The sequence below is a fragment of the Phacochoerus africanus genome, chromosome 3 (genome assembly GCF_016906955.1).
Source record: "Phacochoerus africanus isolate WHEZ1 chromosome 3, ROS_Pafr_v1, whole genome shotgun sequence".
NCBI lineage: Eukaryota > Metazoa > Chordata > Mammalia > Artiodactyla > Suidae > Phacochoerus > Phacochoerus africanus.
In genome coordinates, this window is record NC_062546.1 from 94,245,947 (window position 1) to 94,261,529 (window position 15,583).

Here is a 15,583-nt window from a genome sequence, read left to right on the forward strand (position 1 = left end):
TTCATTGTAGAAAATACAGTGTTAATGTTTTGGTATGTTTCTTTCCTCACTTTTTCTATGCATGAAGAATACAAGTGACTACTTTTTATTCTATAAACAGAAAGGACATTATAAACATGCAGTTCTCTAGGTGGCTTTTTTCACAAAAATGATTGTAGATATTTTTCTATCCATTAAGAATGTATTTTTCCTTTGGTTTGCAGTGACTACATGGTATGCTGTTGTTTGGATGTACTGTAATATCTTTCTGATTCCCCTGCTCTTAAACGTTTATTTTCCTCAACATGTTTGCAATGAACAGTGAACAACTTTATATATACATTTGTGTACTTGGCAAATTACTTCCTTAAGTGAATTCTTAGATTTTGACCTGTTGGATTAAAACACTTATTTAAAGGTCATTGATAGAAGTTTCTAAATTATTCTAGATAGTTATGAATTTTAGTCTCATCAGCATTGTATTAAAATGTGTATTTGATTATATTCAGTTACATTCTTAAGTGATCTTTTTGTTTAAATGTAGGAGTAGAGTTAGGTTTTTGCAGGAATAAGTCAGTGTTGGAAAAATACTGAGGCAGTCACAACTAAATTTGGAAACTGAGCATCTGCATATACAGTTCAGTACATACTAACACAGTCAAGGCACAGATCACTTTTTGTACTTTTGGAATTTTTTTCCCTGAATCCATAAAATATGAGTGTAAAAATGTCATTTTAGTAATAATAGTAGTGTTCTTATACAGTTGATCTGAGAAATAAATAGCTGTTATGTGTAAACTTCATAAGGTCCAGATTTAAAGTCTCTGTGCCTGAAATTGGTTGAATGGGGGATGGGTTGGAAGCAGTACCGGAAGTTGTATTTGCAGTGTCCTTGTCACTACTCAGCTGATGTTACAGATTATTTTTCTCTGCCAGGTCACTTAGAATGCCCTGAAACAATTTGAAGCTAATCCTGATGAGAACCTAGTTAGATTCAATAATAAACACATCCCTAAAGCCCTCATTTCAGTTTTCTTTCTTCAGCAAGCTCAGGGCTTCTTACCATTGAAGGCCCTGTGCCGGTAGGCCTCAGTCTATCAGATTCTGTATCTTCAGCCTGCATCTTTCTGGAGCAAGGGATGGAAGCAAGTAATGACCGGGGGTGAGAGTTAGTAGCAGAGCCTGTGCTTTCATGGTGCTGAACACCTAAGACAGAGCTCTGCCTAGGGGCACCCCTGCAGCTGCTTCACTGTTGTAGTCTTTCCTTGTCCTCTTTCTGCTAGGAGTCATCAGAAAAGTAGCTGATCTTCCAGGAAAGCATTGAAATAAACTCCTTGTTGGAATAGACTATTCACTTGTTTCCCCCGCCCCACCCCCCGTGCACCTGGAGCTCGATGAAGGCCCTGTCCAGCAGATCGACCAGCACGTTAGGTATTTGGTGGACTTAGGAAACCAGGACAAAGAGCCTGGCTATATCATGGGCATCTTTTCACTTTCTTCTTTTCATTTTGGACTGGTTATAGATTCACAAGGAGTTGCAAAAATTGTACAGAGACTTTCTGTTCACCCTTCACCTAGTTTCCGCCAGTGGTGAGACAGTGCCCTTTTTCCTTTTGCTCTTTCCTATTTTTGATCATACCTTTGGCTTGTCATCAGCCTCTGGGGAAATACTGAACTCCCTGAGCTGAGGACTGCCCACCCCTCTCCTAGGTTTCCTTTTGGGGCATATGGTTCTTCCTTTGGCTTGGTTCTTTGCTCCTAGAGCCCTTGCTTAGGATGTTGCTGCACCAGGATGGGTTCCTCCTCCCTGTTCATGCTCTTCTGCTCTTATTTTGGAAACATTAAGTGTGGTGGAGATAGCCTTCCTTTGTAGTTTTTTTCCCCTAAATCACACGGACACAGATCTAAAGTACTCAGGGACCTGTGTGGATTCTTGGTGAGAAGAAGCAGTGGTGACTTGGTGAAAATAGCCCTGGATTTGGAGTTAGAAGCCCAGGTTCAAATACTGATTCTGTCTCATACTTGCCCTGTACCTTGGATGTTACTTTGCTTCTGAATCTGTAATTTGGCACAACAATAACAATCTTACAGAGGTTTTGTCGGGGAATAAAGGTGGCATTTGTATAATCACTTCATGTATTGGAAAGTGCTATTTCAAATGTGAAGTAGCTGTGCTTGTTTTAAATTGCTAAAATGAAACCAAAATTTTAAACTACTGTTGACATTATTTCTTTTTTTTATAATGATTCTTATTTTTTTCCATTATAACTGGTTTACAGTATTCTGTCAGTTTTCTACTGTGCAGCAAGGTGACCCAGTTCCACATACGTGTATACATTTTTTTCCCTCACATTATCATGTTCCATCATAAGTGACCAGATGTAGTTCCCAGTGCTATACAGCAGGATCTCATTGCATATCCATTCCAAAGGCGATGTTGCATTATTTCTTTACAGCTTGACTTCATTTTTCAGTAATGGAGACAAACTCTCCCTGCTTTTACATTCCAAACTTCTTACACCTTCTGTCTTCACATTGAATAACCAGTACTTAATAGTGTTTCTTTTTTTTCTAACGGGTGTAACCCAGTTCCCTTGGGAAGTTTGGGATGGCCATGTCAGCTGTCATGCTATCAAGTAACATATCAGATGCTCTCCTCTCTTTTTATTCACCTAAGTCTGGGGATTTCATGTTTCAGAAACCTGTAAGAAAATCTCCCATGTGGGCATATATGTTCTTTTCTGCTTACCTTTTTATTAGGTTTCACTGTTAGAAACCAACTCTTAATATGGTGATAGAAACTGAGATTTTTTTTTGTCTTTTTGTCTTTTCTAAGGCCGTACCCGCAGGATATGGAGGTTCCCAGGCTAGGGGTGTAATTGGAGCTGTAGCCACTGACCTACACCACAGCTCACAGCAATGCCAGACCCTTAACCCACTGAGCGAGGCCAGGGATTGAACCTGCAACGTCTTGGTTCCTAGTCGTATTTGTTAACCACTGAGCCATGACGGGAATGCCAGAAACTGAGATTCTTATTTTTAAAGGAGAGACCTAATTATTATTTATATATGTGTAAATATATATATATGGAACAAGTAGTTAGTGTAAAAGTGGTGGATAATATGAAAAATTTAGGATTTAGATAATTGTCAGTTTTTTCCCTTAAATGTCATCTAGTTGCAGAGGAACTCTTAAATCATTAAGGAACAGACATCTGTAGAACATCATACCCAGTAACAGTAGAGTAACACATCGATCTCAAGTGCATGTGAAGCATTCTCCAAGGCAGATTGTATGTTATGGCATAAAACAAGACTCAATACATTTAAAAGGTTGGAAAGCTCTATTATGTTCTCTGACCACAACAGAATGAAATTAGATACTGATAACAGAAAAATCAGGAAACTCAAAAGTGTGTGGAAGTTAAAAAACATACCACTGGGTAAAAGAGGAAATCACAAGGACAATTAAAACATAGTAGACCAAAAAAAAAAAAAAAAAAAAAACAAACCCCCCAAAAAACAAAAACAAACAAAAACAAAAAAAAACCAAACCCCCCAAAACTCAAACAAACATAACTGAGGTGACTGAAAACAAAAACACAAAATTACATGGTGGTAATGGTTGCACAGTAATGTGAATGTATATAATGCCATGGAGCTGTACAGTTAAAAGTGGTTAAAATGGTAAATTTTATGTATGTTTCACTACAATGAAAAAAACCCTGCCATTCATTCATTGCTCAGCATTAAATGTTTATTTAGCACCTGCTATACTCCATGCACAAAATTAAACGATGTACCATAATTTGGGGGATGCAGTGCAAGCAGTGCTCAGAGGAGAATTTATAGCTATAAATGCTTATATTAAAAAAGAAGAGGAGTTCCTGTCGTGGCTCAGTGGTTAACAAACCTGACTAGTATCCATGAGGACTTGGGTTCAATCCCTGGCCTCACTCAGTGGGTTAAGGATATGGCATTGCTGTGACCTGCGGTGTAGGTCAAAGATGCGGCTTGGATCCTGCGTTGCTGCGACTCTGGGGTAGACCAGCAGCTACAGCTCCAATTTGACCCCTAGCCTGGGAACCTCCCTATACCACAGGTGCGGCCCTAAAAAGACAAAAAAAAAAAAAAGAAAGATCTTAAATTGGTAACCTAAACTTTCATCTTAAGAAACGAGTAAGAGAGCAAGCAAATCCAAAAGCAAGAAGGAAGAAAAAACAAACAAAAAACCTAAACAAAAAAAATGAAATAGAGAAACAGGCAAAAAATCAATCGAGCAAAAGTTGAAAAAAAATTAACAAAATTGACAAACCTTAAGCTAGTTTGACCAAGAAAAACAAGGACAAGACTCAAATGAACAAAGAGAGGACTGACCTTACAGAAATAAAAAGGGGTATAAGAAAATACTGGGAACAGTTATATCCCATAAATTAGACAGCCTAGGTAAAATGTATATATGCCTAGAAAAGCACTATGAGATTGACTCAAGAAAAAACAGAAAATCTGAATAGCCCAATAACAAGTCAAAAGATATAATTAACAATGAAGAAACATCTCACAAAGAGCTGCAGCTCAGATAACTTCACATTTGGTGATTTTACCAAGTCCACCAAGTGCAAATTCTTCATAGACTCTTGCAAAATAAAAAAGATGTAATGCTTCCTAGTTCAACCTTTGAGGAGGTTATTACTCTGTTAACAAAACCCATACAAAGACATCATCGGAAAAGAAAATTATAGACCAATATCCTTTATGAATACAGATGCCAAAAAAAAAAAAAACCTTAACAAAATACCTGGCACACTGAATCCAGGACCATTTCAGAAGGAGTAGACACTATGGCCAACTAGGATTTAGCCCAGGAGTGCAAGGTTGGTTTAACATAGGGAAATCAATGTAACTGTAATAGTAAAAGACAATAACCACATTATCATCTCATTAGCTCCAGGAAAAGCATTTGGCAAAGTCCAGCACCTTTATATGATAAAAATACCTAACAAACTGGGAATGGAAAGGAATGTCTCAATGTGATAAAGGCCATTGATGAAAACCCACAGCAGATGCCATATTTAGTGATAAAAGATTGAATGCATTTTTCCCCAAGATTAGGAACAAGACAAGGATGCCCTTTTATACCACTTCTATTAAACATTGTACTGGAGCTTTTAACTGGGGCAGTTAGGCAAGAAAATGAAATAAAAGGCATCTGGGTTGGGAAAGAAGTAAAACAACCTATTTGCAGATGGCATGTTCTTGTATATAGAACATCCTAAGGAATCCACTGTAAAACAATTAGAATTAATAAATGAGTTAGAAACAATAAATGAGTTCAGCTGGATTGTAGGATACAGGATCAATATACAAAAATCAGTTGTATTCCTGTACTCTTACAATGAATAATCCAAAAATGAGACTAAGAAAAAATTCCATTCACAAAAGCATCAAAAAGAATAAAAAACTTAAAGTTAATAAGGAAAAGTCAGCAGTGAACAGTGAGATGTCTTTGTTATCAGCTGTGCGCTTAACAGTTCTTGAGTGAGTAAAATGGACATTATTAAATAACTACTTTTTTTTCCTTTTTGACTGCCCTGTGGCACATGGAGTTTCACAGAACCAAGCCTCAGTTTGACCTGCACCACAGCTGCAGCAACGCTGGATCCATACCCACTGTGCCATGCTGGGCATCAAACTTGCCTCCCAGTGTTCCAGAGACGCTGCTGATCCCACTTATACCACAGTGGGAACTCCTAAGCACTTTTCTATTTTAAGACTTTTAAAATGATTATCTCCTTCTTTTTAGAAAATACAAAAAGTAGGAGAAATTATTAAGTAGGAGATGAGCCCTCATAAAACTCTTGCTTAGAGCCTACATGTTAATAGTTTACATATTTTATTTATTTTATTTATTTTTTGGCTATGCCTATAGCATGCAGAAGTTCCTGGGCCAGGGATTGAACCTGTGCTGCAGCAGTGACCTAAGGATGTGGGTTTGATCTCTGGCCCTGCCCAGTGGGTTAAGGATCTGGCATTGTCGTGAGCTCTGGTGTAGGTAGCAGATGTGGCTCAGATCCTGTGTTGCTGTGATTGTGGTGTGGGCTGGCAGCTGCACCTCTTGATTCGACCCCTAGCCTGGGAACTTCCATATGCCCCAGGTATGTGGCCAAAAGAAAAAAAAAAATGCTAGTGAATAACTTAGCTGGTACTTTGCAGTATTTTTATTTTCTCCTATTATTTTCTTGTAGTTCGTACACAGTAGTATGGAGTTGCTTTTTTTTGTGTGTGCTTATTTGTCTTTTCCATTGTCTAGTTTTTTTTTTAGCACATATTTTGTGGAAGTAACTGATCCACCAATTCCATCTTCTTGGGAATTTAAGACTTTCTTCTTGTTTTATACTTCGCTGACAGTTATACTTCATGTTTTGAAATAACTGCAAGGGAGATTTTCCTCCATTACGAAATGGTAATGCCTGAGTTTTGAATACTTTCCTCTTTGTAATTGTAAAAGTAACATATTCATCATAGAAAAAATTTAGAAAATACAGAACAGTACAAAGAAAAATCTATGATCTTCGTACCAGAAATTAACCAATGTTAAGGATTTATTTCTCATATGACCTGCCGTTTTAATGTAATATGGTGAACTTTCTCCTTTTGTTCACTTTTGAAGATTTACATTGTACATGGTGGTTGTCTTTTTGTTATGACTTTACTGTAGTTAATTATTGTTCACACTGGGGTGGGTGAGAAAGGGAGAGAGAGGAGGGAAAAGGGAATTCAGCTCTGATTTTTTCCCCCTTCTCGCAGAGTGTTCTTGTGATCACTTGAATAATTCCAGATTCTAATGATCTTTCCAAGGTAAATAATTGTATGCCCACCCAGTCTCCTGATTCTGCATTAGAGCTCCCTGAAGGCCACAGCCCTTTTGGTTCTTGGTGCTAGAAGTTGACTTTGGCCTTGTCTGTGTTCATTCTTTCTGCTCTGTGCCAAATTTTTTTTTTTTTTGGTCTTTTTTTGCTATTTCTTGAGCCGCTCCCGCGGCATATGGAGATTCCCAGGCTAGGGGTCGAATCGGAGCTGTAGCCACCGGCCTACGCCAGAGCCACAGCACGTGGGATCTGAGCCGCGTCTGCGACCTACACCACAGCTCACGGCAACGCCGGATGGTTAACCCACTGAGCAAGGGCAGGGATCGAACCCGCAACCTCATGGTTCCTAGTCGGATTCGTTAACCACTGCGCCACAACGGGAACTTCTCTGTGCCAAACTTTTTGAGAATAAGAACTCTTTTTAGTGTCTGGCCTCAGAGCTCTTTGTAAGTGAAATATCTGGTGTCTGTTAATTGAGAAAAATTATCAAACTCAGAATAAGAATTTAGAAATACTTTTCATTTAAAAATTCATAACTGCATGTACCTAAGTCTGACAATATGGCTAGGAATACTTAGCTCATGGATAGTGCTTGGTTCGTGTCTGGACTAATTCTCAGACGTCCTTTTAATAACTCTACCCTGTCACCTCAGGGTTGGGGGGCAGGTCAGTGTTTACAGCTTGGGAACCAGAGCTCTGGCCTTTCCAGATGGCTTCAACAGGCTAGTCTCTTGTTTCTGTGCTTTGTCCATATGTATTTGCACATTCCTTTTATCTGAAATGTGTTTTGCATTCTTTCTACCCTCCCCCCCTCCATTCTTCCCACTCCCCAAGAAGAAACCAAACTTAATTAAAGACTGCCAGTGACTGTTTTCTTTTGATTTTCAACTCAAGCAGACTTCATTCATTCAACAAGTATTTCTCAAGTGCCTTGTTTGTAGCAGACATGGTTATAGGCATTGGGTGAGCAAAATAAACAAGGTTCCCTCATTCATAAAACTGACAGTCCTGTGGGAAAGGCAGACAACAAAGGTAAGCAAACATGTGATAAATTACAACTTGTCCTAAGTGCTTTGAAGGAGGAGAACAGGATGCAGTGACAAGGGACCCCCTAGGGTGGTTTTTAAAGGGCTTGCAGCAGCTGAAGTGGCAGCCAGGCCAGTGTAGGCATAAGTAGAGTGTTTTCAGGCAGGAGGAAGAACAGGAGTGAAGGCCCTGCGGAGGTAAAGCATTTGGAACCAAAAAGAGTCCGGTCCATGTGACTGGAATTTGGGGCTGTTTGGCCTGGACAGACGCATTTGGGTCATCAGTTTTTTTTTTTTTTTTTTTTTTGTGTCTTTTTAGCATTTCTTGGGCCGCTCCTGTGGCATATGGAGGTTCCCAGGCTAGGGGTCTAATTGGAGCTGTAGCTGCTAGCCTACACCACAGCTCATAGCAATGCCGGATCCTTAAACCCACTGATGGAGGCCATGGATTGAACCTGCAACCTCATGGTTCCTAGTCGGATTTGCTAACTGCTGAGCCACGATGGGAACTCCTGGGGTCATCAGTTTTATAGGCATTTAACCTTATGGAAAAGGCTGCATTTCCGTTTTATTTTATTTATTATATGCATTTATTTTGGGAGAGCAGAGTGAAAAGGCAAGAGGCTTAGAACTTAGAGCTCTGGAAGGGAGGTAGAGAGGGTTAAAGAAACTTGAGTCAGTGCAGTCTGAGAAGTGGCAGGAAGGCCTGAGCCTCAACTGGTCTTCTCTGAAATGGGGGCTTCTCAGGAGAAGGGATTGGGCAGCTTTGGGACACCTCTGAGAGGTGGAGTTAGAAAGGGGGAGGAAAGTATTTCTGGATCTGCCAGTGGGGAGGTCACTGGTTACCCTGACAAGGGCTGCTCCAGGGGTGGGGGTCGGGTGAGCGGAAAGCTCATCCATGTGGCTCTCGGGTATAGACAGCTGTGTAAAGAAGCTTCACTGTTCTGGTGTCCCTGATGGGAGGCAGCTGAGCTGCAGAGGCCCCTTGCTGGTAGGTGACTTAGAGAACACCTCTTAGCTTCTGGGAGTGAGACCGTGGCTTAGCTTGTAGATGCTGAGAGCAGACAACTGAAAAGGCCCAGGAGACAGAGTGAGAGCACCTCCCCTTGTCATAGGAGGGCATTCGGGTGGCCATCCTGACTGGTGGTGGGCGAGGGGCAGAGCTTGGATGGATATGGCTGCCTCCTCCAAGGTTTGGGTTCTGAGGTACTGCTCCAGGGGAAGCCACAGCAGTGACCACGCTGGATCCTTAACCTGCTGCGCCATGGGGGAACTCGAGAATGGCCCTACTTTTCCTTCTCTTGTGGGAAGCCTGTAAGTAGACTTAGAATTTCAGAGCTTACAGTTGGGTCGTGTCCTCTGCCCTCATCTCCACTGTCTTCACCCCTGGATAGTTTTGTGTGCCTATGTGCCACATAGTGGACAAGATAAATGAGGTGAGAAAGATGCCCCAGCCTTGATCTTCTGGAATGGGTGCAGAGCAGAGTCAAGACCCGAGGCTGTCTCTCATGTATACATTACGGCAGGCTGTCTCACTGTGTGTTTCTTCATTCTTGTTGAAGCTGCTATTTCTTAACTTCTTCCTGTTTGCCTATAGCAGAGTTGGGCTATTGTTCTGGTATAAAGGTTGCTCTGTTAATTTCTACTTTCCACGGTGCTGTAAAGGAGAATGACTGTGGGACCATTGTTTTGGCTTTTTATTGTTCTCCTGTTATAGACTGAGGTGATGTGGCAGGAAAGGGTCGAGATGCTTGGACCTTGCCTAACACAGGGGGCAGAGGATGGTTGTGTTGGGGGTGTAGAAAGGCCTGCTGAAGTTGGCTTAGTTTGAGGGGAGTTGGGATGTTTTTCAGAAAGACAGGAAATGTGTCCTTTTCCTGGGTGACTGATAGGATCACATTTAGTGTGCTCTGTAGCTTTCATAGCGAATTTCGCTGAAGGAGAAAACTTAACAAAACCTTGGATAATTTATTTTAGGTAAATAAGAAATCCTCCTCCTTCTCCGAGTCATCCAAATCATCCTCTGCTTCCTCCTCCTGTTTATTTTCTAAGTTCACTGCATTTAAAAAAATATAAAGTCTTTATATAATGCTGTTGCTGTACGAGATTTTGCCTGTATTCTTGTTGGTTTGCTTTTGATAACTCTCCTGTGATTTAGTTGTAATTGCTTAGGAAGCTTCTTGGGGGTGCGGGAGGAGGACATATATACTTATGTGCTCCGGCAGCTAAAAATACCTCTGAAAGGAGACACAGGAAGCTAGCCACAGTCTTTGCTCTCAGGTAGGGAAACTTGGTGGCTGGGAACAGGGGTGGAGGGAGGTCTTGCACTTTTGTTTCTTGTGGGTTTGGAACTATGCGATTGATACTCTCTAGATACCTGTGAATGAAAGATGGAGAAAATGCTCAAAGTGTGGGAAAAAAGTACAAAAAAAAAAAAAATCCAGATTAGTAAGAATACATGTAAGTGAGGATGATCCCTTACTTTAAAAAAAAAAAAATAATTTTTTTTCCCTTTTTTTAGCTGCACCCGTGGCGTGCAGAAGTTCCTGGGTCTGGGATTGAACCCTTGCCACAGCAGTGATCTGAGCCACTGCAGTGACACTGCTGGATTGTCACTAGGGCACTCTACTTTTTTTTTTTTCTAAATTAAGGAAAAAAAAGAGAGTAGAGGAGACCCACTCTGCTTTATGCTTTTCGGTTTCCAGTGTCTTATTCTGCAGATTTCATACATCGGAGTTTGTGACCTACTTTTAAGTGTGCTAAGCCTATATTGCATAATTACCTTCAAGAAGCATATACTTATTTGTTAGAAATCTTAACAGAATTCCAGTTGAAGGGGACATTTCGATATGATATGTATTTTGAATATCACCGAGAGAGACATGCAGGCGTGGGGCCTTTCCTTTCCCGGGATGGAGACTTTGCTTGTCTCGCCTGTGGCTTCCCAGCTAAGGATGGAGTCTGGCCTCCTTTCTCTGAGTCAGAACAGAACCAGGCCAGACTCATAATAGCCAGGGTTTGAGGGTGGGGAAGGGAGACCTAGGGCCACGCTGCCTTGGACCATTACTTACCTTTGCCTCAGTTTCTTCATCTGTGAAATAGAGATGTTGAAACCTATTTTATAAGAGGTGGTTGGAGCAGTAGAGGCAGCACGTAAACTCTAGCATGGAGCCCGACACTTCATGAAGGTGCTGAAGAATGGCGTCGCCATCGCTGTTGGTCGGTGTCTGTTGAGTTTAGGGCCCATGAAGAAATAAAAGATATTTATTACAAAATTAAAAGATTCAGAGTTCTTGGCGTGGCTCAGCAGGTTAAGAATCTGACATAGTGTTGGTGAGGATGCGGGTTCAATCCTTGGCCTCGCTCCGCGGGTTAAGGATTTGGCATTGCCACAGCCGCGGTGTAGGTCACAGATGAGGGTAGGGATGGGGTGTGGTGGAGTGAGGTGGGGAGAGAATCCCCGTGCTCAGAGCGGGGCAGGTAGCCTGCCGCGGATTTTAACCTTACTTGATGTATCAGTTCAGGCTTCCCCGCTGAACCCCTGAGGGTTGGCATTTACTGTGGCATGAAGAATGTTTTATTTAGTACCGTGTCAGGAAGGTACCATATCTTGAAGACAGGTTTCCTCTGTGTCTTCTTGGATTAGAATGAGGGGAACTGAGAGAGGAAATTGAACAAATAAATGTGTGCGATTGTCCCAGCAACTGCAGATTAAATGGTCGGCCTGTCCCATTGATCTAATGAAAATGGCTTTGGTGCTTTCCCCGTGTCCTGTGTTCTGCGCTACCCCAGGCCTGATTTTGAGGTGTCCTGATTTTGTAACAGACACCAGGCCCAGTTGGGCACTGTTGTCAGCAGAGGTCACCATGTAAGTAACCGATCAGAATGGGAGCCATTTCCTTTCTCCCCCTGTTACTCTATGGAGGGGGAGGCAGGGACGCTCACTGCCTATTTACCCTGTCGTAAGGCTGCTGAGCAAGACGTTTGTGGGTTTTTCCCTTTTTGGCTGCCCCCGTGGCATATGGAGGTTCCTGGGCTAGGGACTGAATCTGAGCTGCAGCTGTGACCTGTCCCACAGCTGTGGCAATGCCAGATCCTTAACCCTGCTGTGCCAGGTTGGGGATCAAACCCTCGCCTCTGCAGTGACAGTGCTGGATCCTTAACCTGTTGTGCCTCAGCGGGAACTCCTGAGCAAGAAGTGTGATGCAAATGCTGCCCTTGACTTTGGTTGATATTACCAGGCCAGCCACTCTTGTCAGTGGTGTTTGTATTGAACCCACTTCACTCTGACATGTGGACTGTAGAAAACTGAGAGTAAAGCAGCAGGCGATAGCACCTGCAGGGATTCAGTCAGACACAGGGTGGTGTTAGGTTTTTGGTGGGAAGCAAAATTGAAGCTGCAGATAAATTTTCCAGCCAAAGCAGAAGATTGCTGTCCTGACTGGTGCATTTTATAAGCTGGAAAATTGTGAAAAACATCGACCCACTGACTATGATGCTCATTGGCTCTTTGCTTTGCGCTTCAGCATTCTTCCTGATAAAAATAATAATTACGTTATTCTGACACGATTGCCAAGCGTTCATGCTTCTCACTCCACTTGTGCTTTTAAACAGTGCTGCAGCGGGAACTGCTTTGTCTTTGATTGAATGTTTCTGAACATTTGAGTGTTTCGTTATCTGTGCTGATTTGTTCTCTTCTCTTACTTTTCAGAATGGACTGCTGAATTATGAAGTGTTTCAGACCCAGGAGTAGAACATCACTCTGCCACTCACTCCTTTATCTCCTACTAGTTATTTAAATTGGACTTTTAATATCCTACCAGCTGCTCTTCAGACACACATGGTGCATTGTTGCCATTCCCCGGATTGCATCTTTGAAGCACAGGCTCTTAGTAACCTTCGGCAAACACAGAGGCAACCTCCGGGGGCCACCGACTGGGAGGGTGTCACCCTGACCGCCCTCTAGCTTGGGCTGGCTTGAATTGGAATTCCACCATGGAGCCTCGCATGGAGGCCTGCCTGGCACAGGTGCTGCAGAAGGATGTGGGAAAGCGGCTGCAGGTTGGCCAAGAACTTATAGACTACTTCTCAGACAAACAGAAGTCTGCTGACCTTGAGCATGATCAGACCATGTTAGACAAACTGGTGGACGGACTCGCTACCTCTTGGGTGAACTCTAGCAATTACAAGGTAAGCCATGCTTTTAGGAGACACTCTTCCAGCTGGCTGGCTGCTGTGGGGGGGTCAGGATTGGGTCTCAGAAAAGTCCTTTATGAGCCGTCAGCGTGATTCCTTGGTTTCAGTAAGACACTTCAGCCACATTTTGGCTGCTGGACATTTCTTTCTAGAGCAAGTAGAGTTTTCTTTGATTTTTGTTGGAGATCAAAAAATTCTTGTCCTTCAGCACTGAGAGAAGGCCACATGAACAGCTAAAGAGAGGCTTTCACATGGGAAAGTTTATAGGCATTATCAGCCTTGAAGTTACGTGAATGTTGTGTCTTGCAGTGAGTGGCCCATCATGAATAACAAGTGACTTCACTGATCTCCTCTGGGTGATGGAGATGTGGGCCCGTTTCCCCTTGGGCCCCTATGTGGGAGTTGGTGCAGGTACCTGGCCAGAAAGAGTGTGGTCTGCAAGGGCTTGTCTGTGACCTCTCTGTGCTGGCCTGGAGGATGTCCTTCAGTCTCCACAGATCAGGGCTCTTGCCGAGCCCATGGCAGGTGGGCGGGGCAGGGGCCCTGTGGCCTGGATGAGCTTCGAAGGTTGACTGTGTGACTGTTCAAGGACTGAGTTTTCATGAGTGAAAACTGGACCTAAAGTCCTGAAGAGATGTGATTTCTCCCCCTCGTCCCCCCAACCTCTAGTTCATTAAGAACTCAGGTTGAGACCGAAGAAAGAATGGGAAGCTTGTGTGACTGCTACTGGGTGCTGTGGGCATCGTGAAAGGGGCTTCCAGAAACAGAACCTTTTGTGTTCATTGACCCAGTCTCCTGAGATTGATTTGGACTTAGAAACGGGTCCTCCTCACAGGATTTCTCTCTTTGCTCTAGTATAGATTGTTTTCCAATCACATTAAACCCTGACCTTACCTAAGAGTCAGCAGGCTTTATTCTCGTGTTACCTCAGGCCTTAGTATTTCACTTCCCACTGGGCCTAAAATTTACCCTAATTGTCTTTGAAAGAAGTCTACCCGTTGAAGGCTGGGTCCAGGGGAGAAGAGTGTCTGCCTTTGTCTTTTGCTTGGGAGGAAATCCCCAGCTGACTTTTTACGTCATGTTGGCCAGAATGGCTTTGCCTGCCCACCCCAGTGTGACTGGAAAGTGGCCAGGCGTTCATGGTGGCTTTCAACCATCATGTTTAACCTCCTGATCTTAGGCAGGGGTTCAGAGTTCCCTGAGTGAGGTGTGTGGCCGTGTGAAGGATGGGGACACTGGAGCAACATCAGACTCCTGTTAGGAAGGAGGGGGTTAGGGCTGGACTGGGGTGACCGGATGTTAGGTAAGTCATCTGGAGAGTTTGCTGCACTGTGTGAGCTCGCTTTCTTTCTCTTCCTTTCTTTCTCACTTTCTTCCTTCCTCCCTTCCTTCCTTTCTTTCTCTCTTTCTCTCTCTCTTCCCCCCCCTCCTCCCTTCTTTCCTTTTCTTTCTTTTGTTTTTTAATGGCCGTACCCCGTGGCATGTGGAAGTTCCTGGGCCAGGGATTGAATCAGAGCCACAGCTGAGGCCTACACCGCAGCTGTAGCAATGCCAGATCCTTTAACTCACTGTGCTGGGCTGCAGATCGAACCTGCATCTCCGCAGCAACCCGAGCAGCTGCAGTTGGATTCTCAATCTGCTGAGCTTCCTTAACCTCTCCAAGCTTCACCCTCCTCCCCTGTAATGTGGGAGAGTTGAGTTGCTATGAGCACTAAATAAGAGTGTGTACAAAATGATCATGGGCCTGCCTGCCACCTAATCAACAGTATTGACTTGGTTCCTGCCTTCAAGGAGCTCCTAGTCTTGGGGGGAGGGACGGGCACTGATAAATAAGTGAATGGTTCCTGTACAGTGTAGTGTGTGCAGGAATGGAGACACAGAATTGGGTGGGAAGACAGAAGAGGAAAGTAGTAACATTGTCCAGAGGAACCCAGAGTTTCCTACACTGGGTAGCGTTTCCGAATAGCAATTGCAAGGTGACAGAGGAGTGAAAGATGAAGGCTTGAGCCTTTGTGAAGTAATTCCTAGGAAAGACCTCCTGGTGGGAGGGAAAGCAGAAGACAGTGTTTGCTGCTGGCTTGCACGTGGTCAGGGACAGTTCACCCACCCTTCAGTGCAGAGCAGGTGTTTGGCTTCACCCTCTCTCTGGGGGCCTCACATGCCAATATCCTGTGTGACTTCATAAAGATGGCTTTGGGGTCCAGGCCGTGTCTTTGGTTGTGATCATATTCAGCGCCAAGCACTCCCCTGGTCTGTAAACTCCTGTGCCTTGTTCACACCTGGAGCCCAGAGCCTGGGACATAGTAGGTGCTCAGTAAACCCTGAGTTTGAGTTTGAGTTTACAAGCGTGAACTCAAGAGCTTAGACCGTGAGGCAGTATTAGACCCTGCTGCTTCACTGGAATCTGGAAACTTCTCTTTCAGGGACCCACACCTGTTTTTCTCTTGTAGGTTTTATTTGTCATGTTTCACATATTGCGAGTTGAAGGAATTTCTTTGTATTAAGCAATATTCT

The 15,583-nt window shown here is 43.3% G+C and overlaps 1 protein-coding gene across 20 annotated transcripts in view; it reads left to right on the forward strand.

The window, feature by feature from the left end:
* Positions 1-15,583, forward strand: part of CLASP1 (cytoplasmic linker associated protein 1) — a 262,487-nt gene that overhangs the window by 17,535 nt on the left and 229,369 nt on the right. For all 20 annotated transcript variants that reach the window (XM_047772150.1, XM_047772154.1, XM_047772155.1 and 17 more), the window contains exon 3: positions 12,585-13,063. In XM_047772150.1, the coding sequence (XP_047628106.1) occupies positions 12,869-13,063 (195 nt within the window). In that variant the 5' untranslated portion in view covers positions 12,585-12,868. The remainder of the gene's footprint in view (positions 1-12,584; positions 13,064-15,583) is intronic.